This window comes from Rattus norvegicus, chromosome 10 (assembly GCF_021556685.1).
Source record: "Rattus norvegicus strain SHRSP/BbbUtx chromosome 10, alternate assembly SHRSP_T2T, whole genome shotgun sequence".
Classification (NCBI taxonomy): Eukaryota; Metazoa; Chordata; class Mammalia; order Rodentia; family Muridae; genus Rattus; species Rattus norvegicus.
In genome coordinates, this window is record NC_141543.1 from 109275339 (window position 1) to 109293582 (window position 18244).

Here is an 18244-nt window from a genome sequence, read left to right on the forward strand (position 1 = left end):
GTGCTCTGGGTGAGCTCTTGTTCTCGATGATGCTCTCACAGAGACTTGGGTACATAAGCAAGGAAGTGCAATCAGTTTCTTACGTGATTTACTTACATCAAATTTTCTACCTGAAACGATTGACGGTTAGTCATCTTTTCATTGAGTATCTCTGTCCTTTTTTTTTTTTTTTTTCTTCTCGGAGCTGAGGATGGAACCCAGGGCCTTGTGCTTGCTAGGCAAACACTCTACCACTGAGCTAAATCCCCAACCATCTCTGTCCTTTTAAGGACTAGAAGATTATTTGCTTTTAAAAATAAACGAGAGTAGGGCACGGTGGCACACATATTTAATCCTAGCTTTGGGATAGAGGCAGGTAGATCTCTGTACTTCAGGGCCAAGCCTGGTCCACATAATGAGTTTTAGGTCAGCCACAACTACATAGAGAAACCCAGTCCCGTGGAAGAGAGATAGAAAAACACTTTGTTCTTGTCTTACGGAGGATGGATGTAGATCACAACCATCTACTCCGCGTGCCTGTGGGAACTGCTGTGGCGCTGGACAGCACAGGGACTTGGTTGGGTGAGGATAGAGGGCGGGGGAAACTGAAGTAGGCAAGGGATCTGTGAGTAGTGCTGGACTGAGATCTGAGAGGTGACCAGAATTTCATAAGCCTGGATGAGAGACAGGTGAAGACTTAGACCCCCACAGAGGGAACAGGCTTTGCTGGGCTTGAGGTTGGGAGGTGGGACATTTTCCAGAGCTAAACAGAAGATGGGTGCAGCACTTGGGGAGCTGGCAGCGGGGAGTGTGTGATGAAGGCTACAGGGTGCTAGCCTGCCAGAGGTGACCTTTGTAAGTCTGCTGTTGTGGGCCCTTTTCCTTCTCTCACCCGCTTCCCTCACTGATCGGGTGATTTGACATGGGCTCCCTCTTCTGGCAGTTTGCACATTGTACATTTGCTGGGAAGTAGACCTAGACTAGCTCCCCTCACACTTACTAGCATGGTAAACCTGATGCACATAGCCCTGCGGGAGCTGTGTTCAGCATAGTGGTCTGAGCACCTGAGACCAAAGCATACTCAAGCCTCCTCCTGAGGTGCAGGGAGCCTGGTCTGCCTCCGAGCTTGCACACTGAGGGCGGCAGACAGACTGAGCAAAGGAGAGCAGGAGAGCAGCCGTGAGCTTTATGCATCCTTGGTCGTCTGCCCAGGGTGTTGCCATGGTAGAAACTGACATGGAGGCGTTCAGAAAGGTCAGCGGGCATTAGTGCTGCTCACTCAGCTTGAGATAGCACAGCTTTCAACCTGGTCTTCCCTTAAATGAAGTTATTCTTGTCAGTAGCCACTATTGAAATAACTTTACATTTAACTTTGTTATTTAGGGCACTAATTGCAAGTAGCACTTAATTTAATTTTAATTCCTTTCAGAGTCACTGGTGTGATGCCTTGGTACAGAACATAGCTGCAAATGTCAGTTCTCAGGCCCACTAGATCACATAGGTGGCCCCTAGCTGCCATCCTCCCTACAGCCCCAGGCCAACAACTGAATAAATAAATTCATATGGCTGTTGAGCGAATGAGCACCTTCTTCCTCAGAAGACCATAAGGCAGAGAAAGGCATGGAGAGGTGATTGAGTTACTAAGATTTGTGTCGTAAGCAGTGGGGGTAGTTTGACCCTGCACACCACTTTGAGTATGTCTATAGCAGAGCTGGAGAAGGAGCGGGTAGGCAGCCAGGGTCATCCTGTCTCTGAGGCCAGAGCAGTTCCAGGAAACTGGAAGCAAGGCTGCAAGTCAGCAGAGGGTGGCCAGGAGCAAGAGCGTGGTGATGGCTGTGGCTGGCTATAGAGGCTCTGCGAGGGCAGGACCAAAGCTGAGAAGCCTGGGACTGGAGGCTCTTTAGAGATGCTGAGTTCAAAAGCTTGGAAAGTTTCCCAACTGACATCCGACATCTGGAGCCTGCTTGGTCGAGGACTTGGTGCTGCTGAAGTCCTGACTTCTGGAGAGAGCGAGCCTTCAGAGACTCACTTCCTTAGATGACTGTCTTTGCCAGCAGGTGTCGCCCTCACTTCAGAACAACATGAAATGCGCATTAGGCAGTGATTCTTAAGAGTTTTGGTCTTTTGTAGTGTGGCCCTAGATGCATTTGTCAGAAGAAGAGGATTGCAGAGTGGTCTCAATACCCTGTGTCTTAGGGCAGGAACAGAATCAGAAATTTAGTTCTGAAAAAGCAGAGGGCCAAAAATACTGACTTTAGTCAGAAGCTTTATCAGCGCTTCATGCACAGAGGCCGGCAGAGCAGCTCGCCCCGTTCAGGGTTGTGGGTGGGCTGGCCCCGCTCAGGGTTGTGGGTGGGCTGGCCCCGCTCAGGGTTGCGGGTGGGCTGGCCCCGCTCAGGGTTGCGGGTGGGCTGCCGCACTGCTCAGGGTTGCGGGTGGGCTGCCGCACTGCTCAGGGTTGCGGGTGGGCTGCCGCACTGCTCAGGGTTGCGGGTGGGCTGGCCCTGCTCAGGGTTGCGGGTGGGCTGGCCCTGCTCAGGGTTGCGGGTGGGCTGGCCCTGCTCAGGGTTGCGGGTGGGCTGGCCTCGCTCAGGGTTGCGGGTGGGCTGGCCCTGCTCAGGGTTGCGGGTGGGCTGCTGCACTGCTCAGGGTTGCGGGTGGGCTGCCGCACTGCTTTGCTCACTCAGCCATCTCTTCTTTTTCTGAGTCCCAAGGACCAGCACCAGCCCAGGGTGTTAGCTCTTCTGTAGCAGGCAGCAGTCTGAGGAAAGAGACAATGTAGACCAGGAACTGAGCCTGTTCCTTCTACTCTGTAGGACCCCAGTCTCCATTAGTGTACATCAGTGTGGAGCACATCAGTGTGGAGCACAGAGCTGTGAGACCTGCCACCTGAAACAGCCTGTGACCTCTCACGACTGCTGGGCTCCTACTCTGCTTCAGCTTCAACCAAAATATATTTCTTTTTATTTTATGTGCTCAGATTGCCCCCCCCCGCCCCCGTGTGTGTGTGTGTGTGTGTGTGTGTGTGTGTGTGTGTGTGTGTGTGTGTGTGCGTGCGCGCGCGCGTGCATGTATAATTTGTTTATATTTTATTTGCATTGGTGTTTTGAATGCATGTATCTCTGTGTGGGGATGTCAGATCTCCTGGAACCTGAGTTACAGTAGGCAGTTGTGAGCTACCATGTGGATGCTGAAAATTGAACCCAGGTCCTCTGGATCTTAACCGCTGAGCCATCTCTCTAGCTTCGAGAGAGCAAATTTTTAAATGTAATATATTTCTGAGAAATTAGCTCAAACTTTTCTTCTTAAGGAGAGATACTAACATTTTCTGGAACAGTCTATCCAGCAGAATCATAGTGCAAAGCACTGTGTGTACCTCAGTGATAGAATGTGTGTGTTTAGAGCATGGGAGGCCCTAGATGTGATCCTCAGAAGGGAGAGAACAGGACAAGAGAGATGACAAGGCAGGAGGAGGAGGGAAGGGGAGACAGCAGAGAAGAAATTCCAGTTATGATGATGACATCTGCCTATGTCTGTACAGATGACTGAAGCAGAGGACCCCTTGAGCCCAGGTGTGTGGCTTCATGTTTTGTTTTGTTTGAGACGTCGTCTCGTGTAGCTTGCGCTAGCCGTTAAGCTTGGTGTGTAGCTGAGATTGCTTTGAACTCCCTTATTCTGCCTTCACTGTCCAGGCGCTCAGATGGCAGGTTCATGCCACCACGATTGGTCACAGGGACTGTCTGCCTCACACTCACAGCACATCTTGGTGGCCTCACGTGGTTACAAGTTTTGTTTTCCCAGTTGTTGATTCAGTTGGGTAAGAAATCATGGGTTGTGCCTTCTTACTGTCCTAGAAAGAGACTCGTGGCTTATCCCCAGGGCCTTGTTGCTCCACTCTTGGCTGTTTTCATTTGGAAGGGAAATGACTTCCAAGTGGCCCTACCCAGCTGATAGCTGAAGGTAAAGCCTGTGCCCAGGGCTAGCGGCAACACTGGGGCTGTGATTGCTTCAAAGATGAGGCTACCTGAGTGCGGGTGCCCACTCTTGAATAACCCAGAGCATGACTGAGAACAAGAATTTGGAGTCCGTTGGTATGAAGGATCCAAAGAGCAGTAGGAGATAGGCAGCTGCCACCGACCAGCCTGCTGAGTGGGATGGAGAGAAGGACCTGTCTCTGAGCGTGGTGTTTTCCTGTGCCATTCTGGGATGATGAACACGAGCTTCACAGCAAGGAACAGGTGGGGGGTGGCAGTCATATTTGTTCAAAATTGTCTGCATGCTGTGCAGTAATATGCATCGGAGACACGAGGATACCGGACAGCTGCGGTCTTTTCCTAGGGGACTTGTGTGTCCAGTAGTCTGACAGCACAAACAGCTTCTGTTCCTGTACAGTAAACAGCAAACTTCTCCTGTAACGGGCTGGATGATAGCGAGTGTAGACCGGGGAGCCCATAGCTGGTCTCTGTCATGCATTCTTTGCTTTCTTCCATCCTTTAAAATCATGAGGAGCATTTTTCTGAATTTCTGTCAGTCTTTGTTCTCTCCTGGCAGCAGTTAACAAGGGGAAAGGGAGGTTCCCTGGACATCAGACTCGCCTAATTTGCCAGACAAGCAACATGGGACAAGGAACTGAATACTGTGTTCGTATGTCTTAGACTTTGGTGGCTTAGATGGAAAAACAAAGTAAGTGACTTACAGCAATTGCTTACTTAATGTGAATTTCTTTTTTTTTTTCCTTTTTTCTTTTTAGATTTATTTATTTTATGTATGTGAGTGCAGTGTCGCTGTCTTCAGACACACCAGCAGAGGGCATCAGATCCCATTACAGTGGTTGTGAGCCACCATGTGGTGGGTGGCTGGGAATTGAACTCAGAACCTCTGGAAGAGTAGTCGGGTGCTCCTAATCGCTGAGCCATCTCTCCAGCCCCGTGAATTTCTTTTTCTGTAATGGATTTAGCAACAACAACAAAAAATAGTCCTGTATCTGTCCTTTTGTTTAGTTAGTTAGGTGATACTGCATAGGACAGGAGGGTGTGCATTCCACAGCCACACACCAAGGTCGGAGAGGAGTGCATCAATGTGTGGGGTCAGTTCTCTCCTTGTACTTTTACATCGGGCTCCAGGGATTGAACTCAGATCTCCGGGTTTATGTGGCAAATACCTTTATGTGATGGACTGCCTTCCTGTCTCTTTTAATCTTTTGAGATCTGTGGCTGTGTTGTCATTTACTTAGTCATTTTTGTGGCTTAGACAGAAGGAAAGAAGACTAGGAAGGCAAGAGGGACTCTCAGTGGTGACCACAGGAGAGGTCTTTGGGCTAGACTGTGGCATTGGATTTGCGCTCAGGAAGTCATCATCACCTTGCACAGTGTGCCTTATAGGCAAACGCAAACAGCACAAACAGAAGAGGAGGACGGGGACCAGCAGGTGTTACCTAAGGCTGGGACGTGGCTGTTACATTCCTTTCTCTGAACAAATGGAGTCTGTCCCAGTGTTTGGGTCCCTGTCTCTGCTCTGGAGTCACGGGTGGAAAAGTACAACCCATGAAGGCACCGTCACCGCTCTTCCTTCCCTGAGACCTGCCAGGCACACACACGCCGAGAGGAGAGAAGAAAGCAAAGCACAAAGCAGTGCCCTGTGCGACACTAGTGTTTGAGAAGTGTGGCACACCACCCGGCGCGGCCACAGTCCTAGGCTTAGATGAGTGTTAACAGGTGTGTGGCACAGGGAATAGTGTGGTGATTGCTCTTACCTTTTCTGCAGAGTTAAGTCAAATTTATCTTCTGGGAATGAGAGGCAAAGATAGGGTGGTAACGCAGTAGAGGCTTGGGAGTGAAAGGCCTTTAGACGGACATAGGAACACATAGGGTGCTCTAGAATGGGCACGCTGAGAGGCAGGATTATGTGCTGTTCTTAACACTTTTTTTTTCTTTTTTCTTTTTTTTCAGAGCTGGGGACCGAACCCAGGGCCTTGCGCTTGCTAGGCAAGCGCTCTACCACTGAGCTAAATCCCCAACCCCCTTATGTGCTGTTCTTGACAGGCATGTGTGATAGAAAGATAGAAAGGCCCTGAGGGCATTGACAGTGTAGTGTTACCTAATACACAATAGAGTCTATGCTGGAAGATCAAGACTGGGCTAATTGGATTTGTCAATAAAAGGAAAGGAGAAATAGCTTATAGACCCTAGTGTTGTCTTATAATAGTTGTAACTTGGAAGGGGTTTGCTTGTACCTAAGAGAGATACCCGAAATGGCTGGAGAAAACAGTCGACCACACTGGCTCTTCATCCAAAGGACCCAGGTTCTGTTCCCAACACCCACATAGCAGCACATAACCATCTGTAACTCTAGTTCCAGGAATCTGATAGCCTCTTCTGGCCTCCATGGGTACCAGGCATGCACATGCAGACAGAACACTCCAGAACATAAAATAAGATACCTGGAATTGTTTCTCAACTCATCTGTATAAAGCTTTTATTCAGCCATAAAAGGAAAGGAGTTGACAGGTTAACTAGGTAGACGCTTTCCCTCTTTGTTTGGATATCGGCTCACACTCAGAATGAAGATAAGTCTGAGTATTATTAAGGGTCGGATCTTTTGTGCCTGACACAAATTGTCTGTCTCACTGACACACTTGTTAGTGATTGTAAAGCACACGTCTGTGACAGCACAGCAGTGTTGGAGGTAAGGTCTCCATAAATGATCACTGCTGTTGTGCAACCCAGTGTGCGGAGGTCGGTGGTTTCTGTAGAAGCCACATACAAGGTCATGCCTCCACTCACTCATGTACATGTGAACTACACAAGCAGTGCCCTCTCAGGTGCTGTGCATGTCTTATTGGCGTTTAAGGGGTTACTGAAGCTTTGGGTCATTTTTCCTTTTGGATCTTTTCAGTGCCAGAACTTACTAAGACCTGTTCAAGCCAGCCCCAACCTGCGGGTACCAGTCCCAGTACTTCCACCAGCACTATTTCTAGCGGCAGCAATGGCAAACGTGCATCTGCCTGTGGCCAGCAGCCAGCTGCATCCCGTTACCTGCCTCGGGAGGTGCCTCCACGCTTTCGCCAGCAAGAACAGAAGCAGCTGTTAAAGAGAGGCCAGCCATTGCCCACAGGGAGTCTGACCAGTGTGAGCCCAGCACAGGCTGCTGGACCTGCAGGGGCCAGCCCTCCTCCCCTCCCTGGAGCTGGGGCACAGCAACATCCCAGCAAACTCCAACCAGGTAAGAACCATGAAGAGTGGGACTTGTTTGATGTTAGGGTTAGGACCAGGACCACCTTGAACTTGCTAGGCAGGTGCTTGGCTATTGCACTGTTCCTAAATCCTGAGACTTTCTTTCCATGGCCCCCTCTACTCAGGCTGAGGTGAGAGGATCTTTTGTGTCCTACCTAGAGTTTGAGGCTAGACCGTGCACCATAGTGGGACTCCATCTTGAAAAGTAGGTTCACGGGGTTGGGGATTTAGCTCAGTGGTAGAGCACTTGCCTAGCAAGTGCAAGGCCCTGGGTTCGATCCCCAGCTCCGAAAAAAAGAAAAGAAAAGAAAAAAAAAAAAAAAAGAAAAGTAGGTTCACACATATGCACAGACTGGGCAGGAAGCATCTCCAGATACTTGCATGATCACCATAGAAAACACACACACACACACACACACACAGTGTAGAATATAACTCTTTATGGATAAAAAAAAAAAGCTTGAACATTAAATCAGTCTATATTGAGAGTAAATGAGAAATATTTTACGCCGCCTCTTGTCTCCCGCCAGCGTCTGGCAGTGCTGCCCACTGGATGTTCCTTTCCCCTCACTGACCTGGCAGCCCTCCGAAAGCTGCCATATTCCTCACGTGCAGTCTCAGTTTTCCTGCCACCACAGCTGTGTCTGCGTGGCCTCAGAGTGATGGCAGTGCTTTGTTTTCCCTGGAGGGCCATGTGAAGGGCTGCCCTCCATGTTTCTGTTCAGATACTCCTGTGCCTGTGCCCGTCACTCCCTCTTGGAGCTGTGATGTGTCTGTCAGCGGAGTTGAAGCGAGCCTGTGGAGTGTCAGAGCTGCCATATGTGACTGACAGTGCACCTCTAGCACTACACGCCTCGTTTAAAAGGAGAGGTCTGCTCTCCAGAATCCATCTTTCCGACTCAAATATTAGTCCACAGTGGGCACTGCGGGAAGGACAGTGTTGTAGAATAACCACAGATGTCTAAGCAGCTTTGACAGAGCCAGGTTAGACTGCCCTTCCAGACATGCCAAGTCACTTACAGCCCTGGCACTTGGGACTCCTATATAAAGGTTCCTCCTCGTCACATTGCGTCAGCTTGCCTGTAACAGGCATCCGCACAAGGAAAAGGTACCTGGGTGGTGCTGCTTCAGAGGCAGAGGTGTCTAGTGAAGCAGCTCTTTCCCTCTCTGCTGTTGACTCCAGTCTGCCACGCCGTGCAGTCCTGTGTGCTCCCTGTGACTTGTATGCAGCACCCTGTGATTTAGGCTTTTGCTGTCCTCTTAGAGTTGACTATGTAGGAGCTTCTTCTCACGTTTCAAATGCTTTGCTAAAAGCAAACGTGGGTCCAATTCTGTTAGTACATTTCAGTGTATTCCACAAGGATCATAAGTTTCCTGCTTGCATCGAAATTGAATTCCTCTTCTTTTTTCTCCTCTGCCTTCTGCCACCCTCCCCACTTCTTATCAGAGTTCTAACATCATTCCCTGTTAGGCCAACAGTATTATAGTATTTATTGGGTACTTCTTTACCATTTGCAGATCTAAATGCTAAGTACTAATTCTTCAGTCCTTTCCAGACTCAGAAACCACCACAGGCTGTGACAGGTGAGCCTGTGGAGCGGAGTGTGCATAGATGCGGACTCTCAGTAGATACCTGCAGGTAGCTGCTACAAGTGTGCCAGAGGCACAAGGACTTGATCGTGGCCTCTTTGAAGCTTTGCTGTTTTTACATTCAGTGTTGGTATATTGTCACATGACACTGATGTCGACATAACCCATGCTGTAGGATGACCAAGATTTCTGATACTTGTGTGCAAAAATAAGTTCTGGCCAGGAATGGCGGTAGATGCTTTTAATCCCAGCACTGTGTTGGAGTCAGAGTCAGGTAGATCTCTGTGAGTTCAAGGCCAGCATGCTCTATATAACAAGTTCCAGTCAGGACTTAATAGTAGAACCCAGTCTCAAAAGTCGTCGTCGTCGTTGTTGTTGTTGTTGTCGTCCTCCCTGAATAGTTGTAATGGTCAGTCATATGAGATGACAATGAAACGCAGTTAGGTTTAAAGCAGAAACAGACTTTTATAATGATCTACCAAGTTCAAAGTTGTATTTTCAAGCATCAAGCTTTAATAGTTTATTCTATGCCTGAAGTTTACACATAACTTTGTGGGTAACTCCCTCATGGAAACAGGGCTCTCAAATAAAGGTGCCCAGTGACAAGTGACAGAAGCCTAGCAACACCTAGGAAGCAACTGAGGGGAGGCTTCCTGGCAGCCTAAGCCAGAGCCGTGGGTATAGAAAAGATAGGCTTAAAAAAAAAAAAAAGAAAAGAAAAGATAGGCTTACTAAGTAGGAGACATGGGCCACAAGCCCTTACCTGGGCAGGGTGGACTCTGTGAGGGCCTCTGCTCCTTCCCAGAGGTAGAAGGGTCTTCCTAGCTTCAGTCCAGATGCTCATTGTTCAGTCTGCTGCTGGTGAGTGAGACCTGCTTTCTCACAGAAGAGCCCAACCGGAAGTTGACTGGGAGAAGAGCTTGTTTCACCAACTGGAGGAAAGGCTACCCTGCCCTGATCATATGGACATCTGTGCATACACAGAGGAGCTCCCACAGTGCTCAGCTCTGAAGATGCACACATTCTCTGTTACCCTGTCTTCTCTATAGACCCTGGCTTTGCAAGGCTTCAGAGAAACTGCAGCTTGAAGTTCTTGACTTGTCTTTTTTCACATTTCTCTTCTCTCCCTCCCTCCCTGCCTCCCTCCCTCTTTTAAAGGGTTTCTCTGTGTAGCCCTGCTGTCCTGGAGCTCACTCTGTAGACCAAGCTGGACTCAAACTACCAGATCCGCCTACCTCTGCCTCCCAAGTGCTGGGATTAAAAGGTGTGTACCAGCACCCCCAACTAGAATTTTTTTCTTTAAAAAAATTTTTTTAACATTTTTTTCCTTCTGCTTAAATGTATGACATTCACGTCTGCCCTGTTCATTTATAAACAGAGCTCTGGTGAGTGAGTGTGTGCTTCTTACACCCTTTTTGGATTGAGGCAGGAAAATAATTAAGAAGTTGGACTCATGCCAGTTTACATGTGGACCTTTCATAAAATATTTCATTGCTGGTCTGCAGGTGTTGAGGGAGTTGTGTAGAGGAAGGCAAGGAGGAGTGTAAAACAAAGGGGAAATACTAGTTTTTTGCGTTCAACCAATAGGCAACATGCCATTATTATTTTTGCTAGCTTTCAAAAAATAGTAAAGGTCGGAGAGAGTTGGCTCTGGTACGAATTGTCACTGGGTCCTGAAGTAAAATGTTTTTGAGACTTGAGAGAATTTAGTATCAGCTATAATTAGATCAATCAACGCTTAAAGGACCTGCTTGGTGGACAAGTTACTCTGGTGGCCAAAGGCCACATTCTCCAAGGGCTGCAGCTCCTGGGAGGTGGACTATACCATCAGAGGGTTTTTCCTCATCCTTAAAGCAGGCAAGGACCAGACCCTGAGCCTGGAGTAGCTGCTTCTCCCAGCCAGAGCGTGTGTGGCAGTTCGTGGCTGCAGTGCTACACCAAGCAAAGCCATGTCCATGGTCATGTTGCCAGGGGCTCCAGGCAGGCATACCCTCCCTACATGATTTCCTCATTGTCCTTCATATTCTCAACCTTGAGAAGTCGTTGTTTACAGAAACACAAAGCAACAGATTATTCTAGTGGACACAGTATCGTTTACAGCAAATGTTTCTGTTCCACATTACTGGTTGCCTGGGCTTATAACAGCAGACAGGTGAGACGTGAGAGATGCTGCCGCTCCATCAGTGGAACTTAGAACACAAAGTCCTTTCTCCATTAGGTTTTTGTCTGAGGTAAAATTTTACATGTAGTAGAGAGAGAGGTCTCAAGAGCTAAACACAGCAATGCTATTTATCCTGTTCCCAAAAACCAGGGGCAAGGAATCTGTGCTCTCAGTAAATATGAAGGAACACACTTGGTCAACCATTGAAGCCACCAAGGACTGCTTTCTCCAATTTGTGGTTTATTACTTTGTCAGTTAAAAGACCTGTGGTGGTGAAGAGCAAACACCTTTGCTGTTTGTATGATTTCTAATAAAAGCATTCAACACACAGTCCTAACTTTCCTATCTGACCACGTCAATGCCTAATTAGGACTTAGCTTACTAAAGCTTTTGGGAGGTCTGTGTTAACTTCTCTGCCTAGAACATTTTATCCTGGTAGGATAGCAGGTGAGTATTTAAAAATCAAGAGGAAAGCTTTTCCCTTCCTGCTATGATTTAATCCTTTTTGATTTAATCACGTAAGACAGTTATGTTGCTTAGATTTTTTTTTTTAAAGATTTATTTATTTCATGTATGTGGGTACATTGTCACTGTCTTCAGACACCAGAAGAGGGCATCAGATCCCCATGACAGATGGTTGTGAGCCACCATGTGGGTGCTGGGAATTGAACTCAGGACCTCTGGAAGAGCACTCGGTGCTCTTAACCGCTGAGCCATCTCTCCAGCCCTGTTGCTTAGATTTTTAAAAACTCCTGTTTATAGAACGTATAAGCCATTTAAACAGAAAGGAGAATTTATTTAGCATTACACCCGAACCTCATTTATCTGTCCTTTTTTAGGGGAGTTGTAGTGACGTGTGCTAACTAACAGGAGAGTCTTGTCTTGAAGCATGTGTTTAGAGGTCCCAGAATTCAGCTAGTCAGCCCACTTCCCTCACCTTCTCCTCCCTGTGCGCACATATGTGCACCATGGACCAGGCTTGCTTGTGAGCCTAAGCAGCTGAGGAGCACACCGTGGTCAGGGTCACCTTTGAGAAGAGAGCCTTGTTGCCTTCGAGCCCCCAGCTATGTTGGTTTCACATCAGCCAGCAAAGCTTTCCATTTTCAGAGGGGGATGCTGACCACCGTGTGCTCCTGCTGAGGACTGTGATAGTTGTCACGTGGTGTTCCCTGAGCTCCATCAACAGTAGGAGAGTGAGGGCTGGAGAAATGACTCAGAGGGTAAGAGCACTGGATGCTCTTCCAGAGGACCCAGGTTCAATTCCTAGCACCCACATGGCAGCTCACAACTGTCTATAACTCCAGTTCCAGAGGATCTGACACCCTCACACAGGCATACATGTAAGTCTAATACCAAATATATATTTAAAAAAATTAAAAAGTTAGAGTGTATTAGTCCGGGTTCTCCGGAGGAACAGAACTTACAGAGTGAAAATTGTGTGGGATTTGTTAGACACTAATCCAGCAGTGACTGTCTACCAATGGAAGGTCCAAGATCCAGTAGTTGTTTAGTCCATGAGGCTGGGTGTCTCAGCTGGCCTTCAGTGTGCACTAGAATTCCGAAGACATAGGCTCCACTGCCAGTAAGGGCACGGACTTGCCAGCAAGAACGAGCAGGCTGAGATCAAGCTTGCTTCTTCTGTGTCCTTACAGAGGCTGCCTGCCAGGGTGTAGCCCAAGCCAAGGGTGGATCCTCCCACCTCAGAAGATCCAGGTTAAAAGTGTCTTCCCACTGCACATAATTTAATTCAGAAAAACTATCCCTCACAGGTGTGCCCATCACTGGGTTCTAGTTAATTCCAGATGTGGTCAAGTTGACACTGCAGATTATCCCTCCCGGGTACACACTTGTCAACTGCACTCACAGGTATATCTCAGCATTGTATCAGGAACAGAACCCGTAGGCATTTGGGCTTGTGACTTCAGGACCTGCTTGGCCCTGATCACACATGTGCCACGTCCATTTAGTATTGGACTGCTGCTGTACACATCCTAGTCTGTGACTTGGAGGATCTGAAAACACCCAGCTCAGTGTGGGCAGTTCAAGTCGAGTCTATTGTCAAATGATCAATTTCCACTAAGACCCAATAGCAAGCCAGAACTCTCTTTCTAAGTAAGGGAGAATAGTTGTTTGCAGCTAAGGACAGAGCCTTGCTCCAAAATCCCAAAGGTCCCAAACAACATCCCTGTCTACCGCTGAGACCTCAGGTGCCATCAGGTCGGCAGGATCCTATGGTCCCAATGGTAGAGCAGCCTGCACAGCAGCCTGGCCCTGTTGAAGAGCCTTCTCCTATTCCAAGCCCCACACAAAGCTATCAGCTTTCCAAGTCACTGGGCCTATGGACCTGAGTCACACCCAAGTGAGTGAATGCCGTCTCCAGAATCCCAGCAAGCCCACTAAAGAGTGAGCTCCTTTCTTGGTGGTGGGAGGGGCCAAGTGCAGTAACTCAACCTTCTCTAGAGAAGAAATGGTGTCCATGCCCCACACCATTAGATTCTTAAGAATTTCATGGAGGTAGATTTTTAGATGTTGGTTGCTGTCTCCTGCACACTCAGTCCTATCATCTTGATAACGTCAAGGAAACGTGGGATTTTAAGGGGGTGGGTTGGTTGGTTGTTATTGTTGTTGTTTGTTTTTGTAGTCCTAGGATGGAACCCAGGACCTTAGATGTGCTAGGCAAGTGCTCCACGTCCGAGCCACACCCACAGCCCCATAAGGCTTGGTCCGTGTTTTCTGATTTAGAATTGAGAATAGGAAATAAAAGGCTAGTTTTCTCCCCAAACGAGTTGCTTCATTGGCAGTGGGAGGAGAGTGTAACTTTGAGTTTTGTTTCTTGTTTTTCCAGATCTTGGTCACAGTGGATTGGCAGGTCACTATGAAAATTGTCACTGGGGACAGCATCCCTCTTACAGAAGTGAAGCAGACTGCAGCTGGGATAAAGTGATAATAGACAGGACTGACCAAGAGCTGTGGCCGTCCACCCCAGTAACAGAGACTGAATCTGCCTCAGAATGTCCTACCGACACTGACTCTGCCTCCAACTGTGGCTCCGAGAACAGTAGCATGGCTACAGGGAGCACCCAGAGCAGCTTCCCCGGCCACCCGAAGAAGACGAATGGCAGTCATGGCACCAATGGCACACTCGTCCAAAGCCCTTCTAACCCGAGTGCCCTTGGGGCAGGAGCAGCCAATGGGAATGGGGGCATGGCCAGAGTGTGGGGTGTAGCCACCGGCTCCAGCTCTGGCCTGGCTCACTGCTCTGTTGGTGGTGGAGATGGGAAAATGGACAACATGATTGGAGATGGGAGAAGTCAGAATTGCTGGGGTGCTTCCAACTCCAATGCGGGCATTAATCTCAGCCTCAATCCTAATGCCAACCCAGCTGCCTGGCCTGTACTTGGGCATGAAGGAACTGTGGCAACAGGCAACCCTTCCAGTATTTGCAGTCCAGTCAGTGCCATAGGTCAGAGTATGGGCAGCCAGAATGGGAACCCAGTGGGCACCCTGGGTGCCTGGGGAAACTTGCTGCCCCAAGAGAGCACAGAACCACAAACGTCCACTTCTCAGAATGTGTCTTTCAGCGTACAACCTCAGAACCTTAACACTGATGGACCAAATAACACTAACCCCTTGAATAACTCTTCACCAAACCCTATCAATGCAATGCAGACAAACGGACTGCCAAACTGGGGCATGGCTGTTGGTATGGGGGCCATCATCCCACCCCACCTGCAAGGCCTTCCTGGTGCTAACGGATCATCAGTCTCTCAAGGCAGTGGGAGTGGTGGGGAAGGAATGGGCAGTTCTGTGTGGGGACTGTCCCCTGGCAACCCTGCCACAGGAAGTACCAATTGTGGGTTCAGTCAGGGGAATGGAGGAGACACTGTGAACTCAGCATTAAGTGCTAAGCAGAATGGATCCAGCAGTGCTGCGCAGAAGGAGGGGAATGGAGGGAACGCCTGGGACTCGGGGCCTCCTGCAGGGCCTGGCATCCTGGCCTGGGGAAGGGGCAATGGCAACGGCATTGGGAATATCCATTCGGGAGCTTGGGGCCACCCCAGCCGAAGTTCTTCTAATGGTGTGAATGGGGAGTGGGCGAAGCCCCCAAACCAGCATTCCAGTAGTGACATCAATGGGAAAGGATCAACAGGGTGGGACAGTGCCAGTGCTGCCAGCCAGACCCCTGCCCTGCAGCCTGGCAGTGAACACATGAACTCATGGGCCAAAGCCACATCTTCTGGAACTACAGCAAGTGAAGGAAGCAGTGAGGGGTCCGGCAGTCACAATGAAGGAAGCACTGGGAGGGAAGGAGCAGGAGAGGGCCGGAGGCGAGACAAAGGGGTTCTAGACCAAGGGCACATCCAGTTGCCAAGGAATGATCTTGACCCAAGAGTTCTGTCTAATAGTGGTTGGGGACAGACTCCCGTAAAGCAAAACACTGCCTGGGAATTTGAAGAGTCCCCTAGGTCTGAAAGGAAAAATGACAATGGGACAGAGGCCTGGGGTAGTGTAGCTACTCAGCCTTCAAACTCAGGGGGGAAGACTGATGGGTCCATCATGAACAGTACAAATACCTCTTCAGTATCGGGGTGGGTCAGCTCGCCACCTGCCGCCGTGCCAGCAAACACAAGCTGGGGAGACAGCAACAACAAAGCGCCAAGTGGCCCAGGAGTTTGGGGGGACTCAATAAGCTCTACTGCTGTTAACAATGCTGCTGCCACCAAGAGTGGCCATGCTTGGAGTGGGACTGTAAACCAAGAGGACAAGTCACCCACCTGGGGTGAGCCTCAGAAACCCAAATCCCAAAACTGGGGCGATGGACAAAGAGCAAACCCAGCCTGGAGTGCAGGAGCAGGAGACTGGGCAGACTCACCATCTGTCCTTGGACATCTAGGGGATGGAAAGAAAAGTGGATCTGGATGGGATGCTGATGGTAGTAGGTCAGGGTCTGGTTGGAATGATGCCACGAGGTGTGGGACCAGTGGCTGGGCCAGTGGCACCAATGCTAAGGTGAATCCAGGTACAAACTGGGGGGAGTCTCTCAAGCCTGGTCCCCAGCAGAACTGGGCTCACAAGCCCCAAGACAACAATGTGAGTAACTGGGGGGGAGCTGCTTCTGTTAAGCAGACAGGGACGGGGTGGATTGGGGGGCCACTGCCAGTCAAGCAGAAGGACAGCAGTGAGGCGACTGGCTGGGAGGAGCCTTCCCCACCCTCCATCCGACGCAAAATGGAAGTTGATGATGGTACCTCAGCTTGGGGGGACCCAAGCACCTACAACAATAAAACTGTAAACATGTGGGACAGAAACAATCCAGTCATCCAGAGCAGTACCACAGCCCCTGCCACCCCCACGACCCCCACCTTGAGCAGCACCACACACCGGGCCGAGACGCCGCCTTCACACCAGGCTGGCACTCAGCTGAATCGGTCACCACTGCTCGGGCCAGGTATGCTGGGGTCCCTCTGGTCATACCATTGGTGTGTACTCCGTGTCTGTGTGAATTCTCCGACGGATACTCTTGTAGCAAATGACTAAATAGTGTAGCTGTTTTCCAGGGATAAGAAGTGCTGGGTGGCATGCTCCATGCTACCGGGCTCCAGCCAGTGTGGTCCTTCTCATGCTTCCAACAGCAACAGGCTAAGTGTTAATTTTGTTTCAAGTTTCCCTGTATAGTACTCTGCTTGTCTGGGTTCTGTCAGTTACGGAATCATTGGGCAATTGAAGTTCTTTTATAGGAGCAGCTCTAAAGCCTTTCTGCCATGTGGCTGTAATCAGGGCCTGCCTATCACCTGTTAGAGGTTTTGTGCATCTCCTTGGCTTTGCCCGGTTGATGGAGCTTTACTTGATCATAGTCACCATCTACAAGCACAAGCTCATTCTTCTGCCCTGCAGTATGCAGCTGGTCTGGGGCTGCCCTGTACCACGGTCCAGCCAGCCTCTGCATGAGTGCCCAGGAGTGGTGAGGGAAGAAGCACAGTCCTCCTCAGGGAAGCCTGGGGGCCTCACATTATTGTGTGTGCTTCTGCAAGATGTCTTCTTTACCAGGTAGAACAAGTGGTTCTCAGTCCTTAAGTTGCCTTGGTGTTTGATGAGATAGGCTCTCAGTCCCAGAGAATCTGATTGATGAATCTGCGCAAAGCTGTTCACTGGTAGTTTTAAAGATCCGCCCTGAAAATGAGATAATGTCTCAGGTAAAACATGAGAGTCATTAAACAAGTATTTTTATTTCAGTTGCAAGTCAAATGCTAAAATCAGACTAAGATTTATATTTGAAGTTTGTGCTCTGTAAAAGTAGAAAAGAAGATTCTGGGATAACCCAGCAGGAGCCACAGGAAGCTCAGGTAGCTGGGAGAGAAGAGGAGCCTGTGTCAAAGCACGAGTGACATGGGTGGGATGCAGGTGGGCTTTGGAGAAGCGGCAGGAGCCCTAGGCTTCTAACTGGAATATTGGTACAAAGTGCTGTGATTTCCAAGCACAAAGTCGGCCTGATTCTTAAGAACTGCACTCATCAAATGACAGCACTTGTGTGTTTAAGGGAATACTGTCCAGTTCACAGCAAAGCTGTGTTCTGACATCAGATACAAGTGAGGAACTAGAAGAGGCTTCGAAGAGACCTTGCCCCACAGATTGACTTCCTGGCCTCCTCTTCCTTAGCCCTGAATCAGCCTTGTCTGTGTAATAGCACTTAGAACTCTATCCTTGAGGCCGTATTGCAGAACTTGAACAATGACTGAGGTCACTGTGTCTCTGCGCCCATTTGCAGGAGCCCCTCAGGTGACAAGCAGTATCCTGCAGTGATACTTTGGTGGGTTCAGTGGTCTGGGAAGCGCTGAGATTGCGCATGCCCCCCCCGGAGCTGTTGGCCTGCTGTAGATATGTGCCACACGGCATTGCTCAGACTGCAGCTCCTTGTCACAGAGCTGCACATGTGCCTCTCAGATTAAGTTTAAAGTCAGGTGGCTTCTTGGTAAAGCTACTCAATTCTGACACCTGCTTTTCCACATGTGTCACTGAGTCCCAGGTGTACATCCCTGCTGGTGGTTTTAGCTTTTCCTTTTTGTTTGTCTTTTTTTTCCGGGGTTTGTGGGGGGGTGGTTAATTCTTTAAGAATTTGGGGTGTGTGTGTAGATGTAGTGTGTTTATGTGTATTTGCATGTTCACATGTATGTGGACATGAGAGTGAGTGGGTGTACAAAAATATTATTACTTGTCAGAGGTTGATATCAGGTGTCTTCAGTCACGTCCCACCTTGTGTATTGAGACTCAGCAGTCCACCTAG

General features: G+C 49.1%; 1 protein-coding gene across 11 annotated transcripts in view; it reads left to right on the plus strand.

The window, feature by feature from the left end:
• The window catches only part of Tnrc6c (trinucleotide repeat containing adaptor 6C), a 110889-nt gene that overhangs the window by 51893 nt on the left and 40752 nt on the right, over positions 1 to 18244 (plus strand). For 9 of the 11 annotated variants that reach the window (XM_087572631.1, XM_087572625.1, XM_087572626.1 and 6 more), the window contains 2 exon segments: positions 6874 to 7200; positions 13808 to 16411. The exons of the other annotated variants lie outside the window; for them this stretch is intronic. In XM_087572631.1, coding sequence (XP_087428757.1) covers positions 6874 to 7200; positions 13808 to 16411 — 2931 coding nt within the window. 11 annotated transcript variants of the gene reach the window in all.